The sequence below is a fragment of the Blennius ocellaris genome, assembly GCF_963422515.1.
Source record: "Blennius ocellaris genome assembly, chromosome: 4".
NCBI lineage: Eukaryota > Metazoa > Chordata > Actinopteri > Blenniiformes > Blenniidae > Blennius > Blennius ocellaris.
This window is the reverse complement of record NC_137653.1, coordinates 15,116,089-15,129,489: the sequence shown is the minus strand read 5'-3', so window position 1 is coordinate 15,129,489 and position 13,401 is coordinate 15,116,089. Positions and strand designations below refer to the sequence as shown.

General features: G+C 41.4%; 1 protein-coding gene across 2 annotated transcripts; it reads left to right on the top strand.

Moving 5' to 3' along the window:
* Positions 1-176: 176 nt before the first annotated feature.
* Positions 177-12,998, top strand: ankrd52b (ankyrin repeat domain 52b). Of its 2 annotated transcripts, XM_080495879.1 has the most exons (28): positions 177-293; positions 938-1,021; positions 1,228-1,306; positions 1,768-1,838; positions 1,940-2,140; positions 2,297-2,384; positions 3,331-3,473; positions 3,913-4,125; positions 4,674-4,752; positions 4,863-4,977; positions 5,066-5,148; positions 5,248-5,365; positions 5,582-5,650; positions 5,736-5,876; positions 6,027-6,083; positions 6,563-6,674; positions 6,764-6,835; positions 6,936-7,137; positions 7,254-7,341; positions 8,236-8,353; positions 8,443-8,662; positions 8,858-8,945; positions 9,053-9,136; positions 9,611-9,756; positions 9,972-10,054; positions 10,410-10,492; positions 10,650-10,741; positions 10,842-12,998. In XM_080495879.1, the coding sequence occupies exons 1-28, from the start codon at positions 267-269 to the stop codon at positions 11,030-11,032; spliced, it is 3,147 nt and encodes a 1,048-aa protein (XP_080352005.1). In that variant the 5' UTR covers positions 177-266; the 3' UTR covers positions 11,033-12,998. The 2 variants fall into 2 exon arrangements, with proteins under 2 accessions (XP_080352005.1, XP_080352006.1); XM_080495880.1 differs by lacking the exons at positions 9,972-10,054; positions 10,650-10,741; positions 10,842-12,998 and having other exon boundaries at positions 10,410-10,493.
* Positions 12,999-13,401: the final 403 nt, after the last annotated feature.

Sequence of the window (13,401 nt, the reverse complement as noted above, 5' to 3'; positions counted from 1 at the left end):
AATTAATCATAAATCATGAAATTCATAAACTATCTAACATGTGTGTGCAATTACAACAAATTCGCCAAGGGTTATATTCTGTGATAATATTACTAAATAAAACATATTCAACACCAAGTCACGTTTCTTGAAGGTGTCTCGCGATAGTTTGGTAACTTCACTTATTCCAGTTGCTAAGCTAAAGCTAGGCTAACTAGCTGCCGAAGGGTGACATGAAGTCGAGTTTACACAAAGTCTCAATAAAGGAACTTCCACAGTGATCGGACATGGAATTAAGGAAAATAGCGGAGCAGGTAGGACGCGAAGAGCTTGACGAGGGGTCAGCAGACGTTCGATAGCGAGCGGTTCCTCTCACTCCTGCAAACAGCTGGCTAGTCCCGTTAGCAACATGACGGGGAAAGTTTTCTACGAGGCTGATTAATGTCTCAACACTCCGGCCAGCAAAGATCAGTGATCCGTGGTTGACGGAAAGAGCTCGCGTGCTCAGTTTATGTCAGATTTGTTGAGTTATTGACGATCTTTGCCCTGCACTCAATGAGCCAAACCAGGATTCCTGCTCAGTAGAGTCATAAATCTTACAAACAAGCCCAAAATACATTCCTCAAAGGCGTCGTGGTTTGACGATTCTTTGCGCTACAATCCCAATCAAACTAGTTTGCATGAATCAAACAAGAGGAGTGTTTTGTTTGGGGTTTTGTTTTTTTTTGGGGGGGGGGTTCATCAGTAAAAATGTCAGACAGTTTAAATGGTCAGTGTTGTACGTGTTGTCCTGAACTGGACCAGAGCACATTCGCATTGTTCCATTCATGATAATTCCTACAGAAATTACCCGGATCTATCGTCATGTTTTGAAAATGTTACTATGGAGTTATGATACACACTGATTTGCATCCCTTTCCTTGTGTTTATTCTGCATGTCTTTTATTTTTGTCCACAGTCTGCTCTTGTCCAGGCCATATTCAGCAGGAACGCAGAGGATGTGACATTTCTGTTGAGCCATGAAGAAGATGTCGATTTACTGGTAATATACCGGTAGTCCCAGATTAACTTTGTCACTCCCTTTGAAAAAAGATGTGGTGTCAAACTTTCGTATGGGGCCTTTTTTGGTCTGTCTGTAGTTTTCCTGAATATGACTACTTGCTTGTGTCTAAAAGATAATAATGTAATGCCATCATTTCTATGTTTGACGGACGAATCGGATCAAATCTGCATTGTTCTTTGTCTCAGGACCAAGACCACAGCACACCACTTCATGCTGCTGCATATATGGGCGACGTCCAAGTTATGGACCTCCTCATCAGTTCAGGTAAACAAAGTGTGTTTTACCGGACTGTGAAAAATGCTCAAGACGTGTCAAAAACGTTGCAAAGTAAGAAGAAATTCTGGTTACAATATAATTTATTTCCAGTGTCTCTACCTTTCACGAGCTGAATTTCAAATTTAATGTGAATCCATTTGTCCTTTATCCTGCTTCATTAAACTTGAGATTGAGGTCAATAGTGCAAGTGTGTAAAAAGTTTATGATTTTTTTTTTTTTTTTTGCAAGCATGCAAACGAAAAGAAATAAGCAAATCATATGCAATTTGCAATATGTTACTTTGCCACAATTTTCACATGGATTTGTGTACAGTGCTGTATGTCCTATTAACTTTGGGGGTTTTCCAGTTGACATTAATAAGTTGGCTGTATTCAAAATACATAAATTACACCAAAGATTTCAATACCTAAAAAGTAAAGCTCATCTTTGGACTCAAAACTCCTTTTCAGGTGCAAATGTCAATGCAAAGGACCAAGGCTCATTGACCCCTTTACATCGAGCAGCTGCCTCACGAAATGAAGTAATTTATATTTCCAAGCCACAGAAATACTTTAGAAAAACAGAGCTGAAGACGACCAAATCGTTATATTTCACTTCAATTCTTCCCCTTTCCTCTCTCAGAGAGCTGTGGAGCTGCTCCTGAAAGAAAGAGCAGAGGTCAACTCCAGAGACAAATTCTGGCATACTCCATTACACATGGCAGCTGTAAACTGGGCGATGGGCTGCGCTGCAGCACTGCTACCACATGTTTGCAGCTTAGACGTCACTGACAGATCGGGCAGGACTCCTCTTCATCATGCAGCATACAGCGGCCATGATGAGGTAATTGATCATTAGATGGTTTCTTTGTATTGGAAGTAGACTTATTTTGCATGAGTACATTTCTTAGTTGCCGCAATTTGATTGTGTTGTCTTTTGGTTCAATGGGGATGAGCTTACATTGACACAGTCGCCGATGCGGCGGTTCCGTTTCTGCAGATGGTGAACTTGTTCCTGCGTAAAGGTGCCAAAGCTTGTGTCAAGGATAAGAAGGAGAGGCAGCCAATCCACTTGGCCGCATACCTCGGTAAGTGGTCCAACGCTCCTTGGAGACGAGCTTGACAATTCTTTTTCAGAGGGGATGTGAAGAACAGAAGTGTCAGTAGCTACAGCGCTTTGTAAAAAAAAATATATATATTTCTAGTGTTGCCAGAGTTATTTGAATGTTGCCACGATGACAAAAGGTTATTTGCAGATCTACTTTACACAATGATTGTTCAGTTTTATGTTTTGCTGATTGGCAACACCATTTAAAATGTTTAACATAATCAGTGATGCTGGTAACTCCTTAATTATTAAGGCTTTACGCTGGTACAACCACTTTTTTCAATAACGAGTAATCTAAAGCGTTACTATTTAGCATTACTCATCTGACCCGCCCCCTTCTCCACTCTCAGCCAATCACAGGCCAACTCGCGTTTAGGTAACACAAAGGAATTGGAACCAACCATTATCATCAATAAACCTTAACAGTGCAATAAACCCCTGCTTGTTAAATTAATCAATCAATCAATGAAAGACATTAATGGTCGGGGGGGGGGGGGGCAAATAAAGTCTCATAGAGCAGGCAGTGCAAATAAATAAATAAATAGCGCAACAATCGGATTCGTTTTTTTTAAAGTAACTGTGGCAACACTGAACATAATGTCATCTTTGTTTGACAGCAAAGACTTCTTGAAAAACCAAAAGTTATTTAAGTGAATGAAAAATAAGAGCATAAAGAGGCAAATGTAGGTCTGCTTAGAGAAAATATCTATTGCCGGTATGCCGTCACTGCTTTTAGATTTAATCAACACTCTCATCATTAAACAGTCGACTATTCGTCTTATCTGTTAAACGTCGCCTCATGTTGGACTGACCTCTGGCCTGTGTGCACACCGAGCTTCAGCCTGCCGACTGGGGAACTAAACGGGAGGCATCGCAATGTGCGCTTATGACAGAGGCTGGTCGTAAATGTTCCCGTCTCCTCTCAGGGCACGTGGAGGTTGTGAAGCTGCTGGTGTCACACGGAGTAGATGTGACGTGCAAAGACAAGTGTGGCTACACTCCACTCCACGCTTCGGCTGCCAGCGGACAATCAGATGTGGTTCAATATCTGTTGAGCTTGGGCATGGAGGTAAAACGCGGTCCAACTTGAAATAAAACAAATCATTTCCCACACGAATAAACCTATGTAACTGCATTTTATTTAATCTATTGCATATTCTGTACCGGACCGAAGTTTAATATTTCTGTCGTTAGTGATTTTCTTTTTTGTCTTGTTTTACATTCACAATTCAAATCTCAGACGTCTTGGTCAGTTGCGCTACTCAAAGGAAGATGTTTGTATTCAGAAATAAGTTCTTTACACCAGATGTTGTCTTTTTTTAACATGTCTTCAGTGTATATTTAGCAAAGTCAGCTGTTCACTCATATAACTCACTCTGACAGAAGCTATAATACTTCCTGGAGACATGACTTTCATTGCTTTATACAATCAGCCGACAGAATTATTATTATAAATTTTTTTTTGTCTCTGCTCAACAGCTTTTCTTCTTTCTATCTTTCACACTCAGACTGACGAACCCAACAGCTTTGGGAACACGGCGCTGCACATGGCGTGTCACACGGGACAGGACACCGTGGCCACTGAGCTCGTGAACTGCGGCGCCAACATAAACCAGCCGAACTGCCACGGGAACACGCCGCTGCACCTCGCTGCCACCTCCTCCAGCGGCGTGTTGTGTCTTGAGCTGCTGGTCAACAACGGCGCTGACGTGAACGTGCAGGTAAAATCGTCGCTCCTTGTCAAAGCGGACGCTCACTGGGCTGCAACAATATGCAAAGGGAATGCCCTGAAGACGTTTCCTAGATATCTCAAAACCTTCACAAGGGTTTGAGATATCCTTGATTGAGTCGCATGACCTCACAGAGATACCACACGTTGGAAAATTTTCCCCTGCTTTTTATTCTGTAAAATGGCGCCATAGTGGTCACAGATGTCTCAAACCAATCTTTGACCCTTTCTGTGTGTTCGAAAGGATAAGAAATGAGGCTCCAGCTTGTTGGTCTGGTCATCCTGCATGTTGGGGTCCCCTTCTTGCAACCTGCACACTACTTTCCTGACCTTCTATTAGATATGATAGCTGGACTGGGAAGAGGCCATGCATTTATTTGGTCAATAAATCTCAATTTTTCTATTTTCTTTTTTTTAAAGACTGCTATAAAACGATGACGTGATTGATGGAGAACAGGGGTTCACGAGCCCTAACAGTTAATAATTGAGTTATTTGTTAGTAATAGTAGCATTTGTTTTTGTTTTTGTTTTTTTTCCCAGAACAAAGAAGGGAAGAGTGCTTTACACATGGCTGCAATGTACGGTCGCTTCACAGGATCCCAGATTCTGATCCAAAATGGTAATCTACAGTGCAAATATATATTTACACTATTCTGTGATGAATGATGGAAAGACAAAGAGTCGACCTGGCTTGAGCCATATTCCAGTAGGTGTGCCGTTCATTCACAGGTGGAGAGGTCGATTGTGTCGACATGAATGGAAACAGTCCTCTTCACGTTGCCGCCAGACATGGTCAGGAGTTACTCATCAGTACCCTGCTGACAAACGGTGCCGACAGGAGCAGGTTAGTCCAATCAAAACAGACGCTGTTTAATAATTTTTTGTCTACATTAAAATCACATATACATCAAATAATGCTGTGGTCTCGATAGACAAGGGATTCATGGGATGATTCCACTCCACCTGGCTGCGCTCTATGGATTTCCAGACTGTTGTCGGAAGTTACTGTCAAGCGGTGAGAATCCAATTTAAGTCGTCAACCTGCTCGTCTTGCTTTCACGGCTTCCTCACCTGAGTGGAAAACCTTGTTTTTTGTGTGTTGTGATTCACTCAGGACAATTTTACAATATCGTGGCGCCGCTGACAAGCGGCCAAACGCCGGCAGCAGGGTTTGATATTAACATGCTCGACGACCACGGCAGGACCTGCCTGCATGCAGCTGCCTCTGGAGGGTGAGTGGCGAACGCAGATTAATCCCCCAAACTATTTTTGTCCCGTGACGTTACCGATAAAGTGCCTGAACCAAGCACAACTCCATGGTGCATTAAAGATCGTACGACCACTGGCAGTAGTGGCGAGTCATAGAATGAACATCGACTGCAGAAGCGGGTGAATCGCACTTGTATGTGTATTCCTTTTCACCGCGTACCTTTTCCTTTGTTTTGCAGGAATGTTGAGTGTCTCAACTTGCTGATCAATTTTGGAGCCGAGCTTGATATAAAAGATGATTTGGGAAGGTAGGCATTTCTGAACAGCTGCAGGTGAGAAACTTAACGTTGACATGATTGTAACCTGGTGTCACCCCGCCGTTTTATCCCACAGATCCCCTCTTCACTACGCTGCAGCGAACGGGAACAGCCAGTGCACCGTCTCCCTGGTGAGGGCCGGCGCAGAGGTCAATGAGCTCGACCTGACCAACTGCAGTCCTCTGCACTACGCCGCTGCCTCACACACCTTCTGTGGGTAAGAGTCTGTTCTGTAATCTTCATGTTGGGCTTTTTTTTTTATTTATTTTCTTTAAGAGAGAGACCTAACGAGAACAAGCACGTATGTGGACGGCTCCGTGTACGTGATCCTGATCGCTCACTAAAAGATCTTGCTTTGTTTTCACAGTGGAGGCCCAAAGTCTGGGTCAAACATCAGTATAGAAAGGGAACAAGAAGCATCTTTGTAAGTCACTTTGTAGTTATGAAGCACATAGTTTTCTTTCATCGTGTTTTCTTTTTTCTTTTACTTTTTTTTTTCTTCATAAAATTGTCGGCTTTAACACTACTGTGCAGAATTCACAACAGTCTTATCAACAAACAGGAAAGAAAGACTTTTCATCATCACATTGGGTTCTTTAAAGTACACTACTTCTATTATTATCTATCTTTATTTTAATCGTATATATTGATCATAATTCAGTAACTAAGAGTAAAACACAATTGCAATCAAATTAAAGCTAAAATTCTGAAGGAAAGGGTGGCATTTAAAACATTTTTAAATCAGTTTGAACCCAATATCCACTGCAATTGGTGATAATAGTTACAAAAATCATTTTTGTTGTCAAAGTATTTAGAATATATACAAGAGAAAGGAAAATCACAATTTAAAACTTTTGTGCAAGTCATGGAATTACTGCTTTGACATCTTTTGCGTGTATTCAGATGTTTAGACTATTTACTTGACAACGGAGCAAACCCAACTTTGAAGAACACGAAGGGCTACAGTGCCGTCCACTATGCAGCAGCTTATGGGAACAAGCAGCATCTTGAACTGGTCAGTGGTATTTTTAAGCCTCGGTCGGTCTTTATTTCATGGTGGATTCACTGGAGACCAGAGCCCTTCACGTGTGTTTCTTTTCACAGCTCTTGGAGATTTCGTTCAACTGCCTGGAAGAAGCCGAGAGTAATATTCCCGTCAGTCCCCTGCACCTGGCTGTAAGTGTGACTTCAGTGGAAATACAATGAAAGATGTGACTTTCGAACGACGCTCCTCCCGGTAATTGGGTTTGAATTTTGTGCACTTCGTCCCCGCAAGGCGTATTACGGTCACTGTGACGCCCTGCATTTGCTCTGCGAGACGTTGGTGAGTCTGGACGTGCGAGACCTGGAAGGCCAGACCGCCCTGCACCTGGCCGCTCAGCGAGGCTTCGCACCGTGTGTGGAAGTCCTGCTGAAACATCAAGCCTCGTACACGCTGAAGGAGCACAGGCGCAAGTGGACGGCTCTCCACGCCGCAGGTGTGTGACTGGCGATGACGCTGCATGTCAAAAATGTCCCCTCTTTTTTTTCAGATTGTGTTCATTCAGTGTTTTATTGGTCAAGTGTCTTCTAAAGCGTCATATTTTGTGTACAGCCGCTGAAGGCCAAATGGACTGCTTGCTTTTGTTGGTCAACATGGAGCAAAGTGCGGACATCATTGACAGTCAGGACGCACAAGGACAGTGAGTCTCTTTGCATTTTATCTACTTTAATCAAGTAAAGTTGAGGATGCTTCTTATTTTCTAGGATGGAAGCCATTTGTCATTTTGACACAAAAGTTTCTCAAAGCCTGCGATAATTGGTTTTAGATAGCATCATATAGAGCCATTTAAATACAATTGTATAGCAAAATATCTGTGTTTTTAATGTCAATTAGCTTTTAATGGTTAAAAGAAATGGCAGCCAAGTATTTTATTATTTATTCGGGTGAGAAATGTCTGGAGTTCAGTGGTCAACACTTTGGCCTTGGAACCAGAACGTCACCGTTTAAAGCCGATGCTGAAGTCTTGACATTCTGTGGGTTGTGTTCGTGAGCTAAACAGAGCCATGTTTGTTGTTGGGAATGCTGTGTGCTGATGTGTGCATTGGTGCATTCATAACAAAGTCAGGAGAGGAGAGAACGGCGCCTTCCAACATGGCCCAAGTACAAGCTTCTCCCTGGGAATGAGGGAGAATGTTTTCAGACCTGCTTCTGGGAGCTGTGCTGACTTACAACGGCTGCAATTCTTGAGAAAATTCCACGTTTCTTGCTCTGTGCATAAACAATTTTCATCACATTTTGCTGCAACTCACAGACAGAAACATTGAAACTCGACAGAACTTTATACCAGTGATTAGATTGTTGATGTGTTGAAAACAGAAAACAGCGATACTGTAACTGTGCATAAATGAAAACCAAGTTGTACCTATTGAACTGTGATCCCACCCTGTATTGGTTAATGCCCGTTATGATGAGTCTCTTTTCTGAATTTCTACTGCAGCAATAAAGCGGCACTGCTGGGACGACCTGGTTTTTTGTTAGTTAATCGTAATGGATAGATTCAGATTATTCAAATGTTTTTTTTTTTTATTTCCAGGACGGCGCTCATGTTGGCCGCTCTGGGACTTCACACCGACTGTGTCCACATCCTTTTGGAGAAAAACGCACAGGCTGATGCTGGAGACAAACGGGGATTTACTGCGTTACACAGAGCCGTGAGTGTTCGCGTGTCTCACTTCCTCTTTTAGGGAAATGGGATGGGATGCCTTCTTCGCCTCTCACATCTCCTGCCCTCGTCCTCCAGGCGATGCTGGGCAGCGAGGACTGTGTATCGGCTCTGTTGGAACACGGGGCCTCTGCTCTGTGTCGAGACTCTCAGGGACGCACGCCGCTGCACCTCGCAGCGTCACGCGGCCACACGGAGCTGCTCCACACTTTGCTAAAGGCTGCGAGGAAAGCTGACCCTCTGGACTCCATGTTGGACCACAGAGGCTACACGCCCACTCACTGGGCGGCATACCAGGGTGAGATATCAGAGCAAGAAATTATCAGCAATCGTATCCGAAAAAGGTTTGATATCGTGCTGAATGACGCAAACAGGATAGAAATACTGACATAGTGTTATATTTGAAGGGTCACCACCACTCTCATCTCTGATTTTTATACGACATCTACAACAGCGACACTTAACCTTCTCTCTGTTTTCTGTCTATTTTCAGGGCATGAAGGATGTTTATGCATTTTACTTGAATATAAACTTTTTAGCTCCAGGGAAGGGAATTCATTCACCCCATTGCACTGTGCTTTGTAAGTACCACAGCTTACACAGGTGTGTGTGTACATTAGATGTTAGTTGATGTAGAATTGGAGTGCGTCTTCACTTTTTTTTTGATACATTTTTACTTCCCTCACAGAGTAAACGGCCACGATGTTGCTGCTGAACTTCTGGTGAAAACTGTCGGCCCTCAAACTGTCAACGCTATTGATGCCAAAGGAAGGTGGGTTCATTATGTCAAACAACTATATGCAAATATTCAAATTGGAATTAAACCCCCCAAAAAATTATGTATACAGTTTTTAGATAATTTTCAAATTTGTTGAGCCCAAACTGTGATGATCCCACAATTTAAATAATCTTTGACTTGATTTTCTGGCACATTTTGGCATAAATGCAACTTTTGGTCCCCCATAGTAAACTGGGATTGGCTCCAGCGGCCCCTCACAGGATTAAGTGAAGAAACATTTAAGGACAAAATTTAAAATCACATGATCCATCCATCCATTTTAAATGTGACTCATATGGGTACTGGAGTCTGACCCAGCTAACTATGAAAGGTTCTAATGTAAGACTTTGACTAAAATTTGACTAAAATGTTTGATAATATCCATCTTTATTTTTAAATAAGAATGTAATGCTTTTATTTGGCATTTTGAATTTGTATGTTCATCCTCTTGACGTTGCCTGCATGCAGGACTCCTCTTCATGCAGCAGCTCATTCTGGAAATGTTGCTGGGCTCCAGCTGGTCCTGGCCCAAGGCGCAGAGGTCAACGCTGTGGACAAACGCGGATCATCTCCTCTAATGGTTGCTGCGAGCTGCGGACAGACCAGGGCCGTCGGTACGTGATTGGAAAAGGGATTTTGTTCATTTCTTTATCTGTTGATGAGCATCCCAACCATTTTTGTCTCATGAACCTGTACTGTGGTTTTTTTTTTCTTCACTTTCCCGTCCTCACTAATAAATACAGTTTAAAACACATTTTTGTTCCTTTGATTCACTGAAAGTGGGTCTCCATGTGTACTGTGATTACTGCTAATTATTTCTGAATTTCAGAGTTCTTGCTGCACAAGGGGAAGCCAGACCTGACCCCTGTGGATGTCAATAATAACACAGCCCTTCACTTAGCCTGCAGCAAGGTCACATATTCACACAAACACAACTATTCTATGCACGCCATCACCATTTGAGCACATTTTGCATGAATTAATTATAACTTTTATGAGGAAAATGATAGTTGTACTTTGACAAAATTATCTTGGATCTGTGATCCTGAATTCCTATTATTTGTTTTTAATTTTTGACCATTTGACTTTTCATACTTGATGTAAGTACATAGAATTGTGGCACTGAAGCTAAAGATAAAGGAACGGTTGAGGAGATTTCTAACCAGCACAACTTTGTTCATTCTACCTTTTCATGACATTGATTATTTTTGCATTTTGTACAGTTGAGCACTGAGTAACGTGTAGCAGGATGTGTTTTACTCTGCAGGGCCATGAGATGTGTGCTCTGTTGATCCTGGGAGAGATCACCGACTCCTCCCTTATAAATGCCAGAAACAATGCTCTCCAGATGTGAGTTGTCCAAAAGAAATGATTGCATGCCGTCACTTAAAGTGTTTTTTTCCTCTTTAATTTAAACTGTAACATGGTGGAATTATGTTTCACGATGACTGTGGTTCGGTTTGTCATTGGTGTGTCGTCCTCAGACCTGTTTCTCTTTGTCATTCAGGCCCCTTCACATTGCAGCGAGGAAAGGTCTGGCCACTGTCGTGCAGGTATTACTAAGTAGAGGAGCGGCCGTCATGGCTGTCGACGAGGAAGGTACACAAGATTATGTTATATATGTATTTTCTGTGACGGAGCATCAAAGCATTTCATGTCTCTAAAAGGATCCCACATGGTCTTCATCCATTCCCTGCAGGCCACACACCAGCCTTGGCCTGTGCCCCGAACAAAAATGTAGCAGACTGTCTGGCCCTGATCCTCTCCACCATGAAGCCTTTCCCTCCGAGAGAAGCTGGTAACGGCACGGCCTCCCACTTTGGTTCCATCCTGAAGAACTGTGGCATTGCTGCAACCTGCGGCTCCAGTGGAAACCTGTGTCATGCTTAAGTTCCAGGCTGCAGCAGCTGAGTGAAATTTCATCTCAGTGCACCCCCCCCCAACCCACACACACACGCACTTATACATAAGTGTGGTCATGTAAGGCTTCTTCTCTTGTGTCATGACATTTATACAAGTGTGTCATGTAGCATTTATGCACCAGTAGCAGTGGCTGCTTCTCTTAAACCTCGTCTTACACATGACTAACATGAGTTGGCCTCTTCTATCAAACCTTCTGTCTGATAGGGGATTTTACTAAGCATTATAAATGAATATTTTCGAGATGAGCACACAACGCAAAGCCCCCCCACCCCCTGAACTTTGTCCACTGATTTTAGCTCTTTGTACCCACCAAAACCTGAAACCTCATTGTTTGTCCTCAGATGATACAAAGTGCAGGAATGCTTGGCTGTATGTTTGTGTGATTCACATGTGTGCATGTATGAGTGTTTGCTACTTCAAGTGCTCCTTTGCATATTTGACACTGATTCTTAATTTACATGTTTTACAAAAACCTAACTCGGGTTGTAAAGCTTTTATGCAATTAATAAGACTCTATTTTCATATCCATCCGACAGTGTAGCTTACACTACAAAATATATAAAAGAACTTACTATTCTAATATTATCATGACGAAATATAACGGTCACAAGCATGTCTATAGTTTTAATAATGTAGTTTACTATGTTTAGTATGTATATAGTTCTTTAAATGAAGTTAAACTCTTTCCTGCTTTATCTTGAAACCCCAAATTATTGAGAATTAACCTCAGGTCAGTGTGTACTGTACTGTAGGTGCAATAACAAGCACATCTTGAGCTGGATGTTACACACCAAGTGCAGAGCACAACAAAAATCTCTTATTTCAGTCTAATGAGCCAGAAAGAAATGGTGCTTTAACATTGTAAAAAAGCACAGTGGAGAAATCCTTTAAGCTTTTGAGTCTTGAGACACTTCACTATATTTGCAACTAAATGTTATGTACATTTTTGTGTAATTATTGATAATTTGCACATAAGTTTTAAGAGTTCATGCCATCTTTATATTGTTTTAAATGATCAGAAGTTGAAAACCCAAAGACAGATAATAGACTCTGATATAAAACCAAGAAAAGCTGCATTCGTCATGTTCGAAAAGCTGAACCTAACAAATCTAAAAAGAAAGAAAAAAATGTTTTGGTTTTTTTTGTCTTCCAAATTTTCCAGTGCAGAAGAAAAAAACAATGTTGCCACTGTTTGTATTGTTATGAGATGCATTATAGCTGTAAAACAGTCTTGTTTTTATTTACAGCCTTCACAGAGTGATTTGTTCTGTTGTCGGACATTAAGCCACTGGGTCAGAGAGCATTTTGAAAGTCCTGCAGAGCTGCACGATTGAATTTAGTCACGATTCACATGAGAGTAGCGTTACTCCACAAACGGGCAGGCGTTCCGAAACCTAAACACCTTATTTGGTTCGCATTTATGCAGTGAAATGTTGAGATTTCCTGGGTTAGAATTGGATCACTTCAACTCTATTTTTCCTGTTTTGTTGGAGTGAATGTGACTGTCGTGCAGACAAATAAGGACTGAGTTGGTTCTCTGAAGTGACGTTTAGTGGTCCATCAGGTAAAAAAAAAAGTGAAAGAAGCTGTTGGTTTGACTGTCCCGCATTTAATGTGCAGAATTATTGTTTTTTGACTGAAGTAGAAAAAAAATCTGATAAGATCAAAAAGGTGATATTGAATCATTGTTTCTACCATAATAAATGAGTACGATATTCAAGTACAGGTATAAACCATGACACTGCCTCTCTTTTTACAGAAAGTTTGAAAACTGCTGTTGTGAATTACATGTTTACTGTAGTTGCTTTTTTAATTTTATTTTAAAGCTATAGCTTTTGCTCTTTCCCTGACTGCCTTTTTTCCAGTGTAAGACCTGTTGTATTATCCTAAAATGGCTTTAGAATATTTGCACAGTGACATTAAAAGTTTACATTTTACAGTAAATTCTTCTTCCAACGGTGAAGTGTGTGTTGTGAAATGAGTTTTTTTCTTCAGGGATCGATATGGAACAGCAGTTCAGGTAAACAAACTGTCTTCCATACATAACTGACATTTCAGGGTGTAACAACTTTATTGCTCTGTGTGATTTAGTTGTGGCTGAGTTGGTAAGAGTTAGTTGGTGAAGTCCCATTTCAAATTAGGCAGGTTCACTTGAAAACATCATACAGCCAATAAAAAAACATTCCCATTGTTATCCAGCAATCATAATAGACATAATTTCAAACCAACACACAGATAAGATTCTCCTTTTGAAGGCAGTCAACAAAACTGCATGCTCTGCTAAGGATGTCTGAAAAAAAAAAAAAAATTGTTTTTTTTTTATGCATATTACTAAC

Bases quoted from the DNA above. Each gene is read 5' to 3' on its own strand.
- ankrd52b (XM_080495879.1), top strand. From the start codon at position 267: ATGGAATTAAGGAAAATAGCGGAGCAG. The intron at 3,474-3,912 runs GTAAAACGCGGT...TTTCACACTCAG, and splicing joins TGTTGAGCTTGGGCATGGAG to ACTGACGAACCCAACAGCTT. The intron at 5,651-5,735 runs GTAGGCATTTCT...TTTATCCCACAG, and splicing joins ATAAAAGATGATTTGGGAAG to ATCCCCTCTTCACTACGCTG.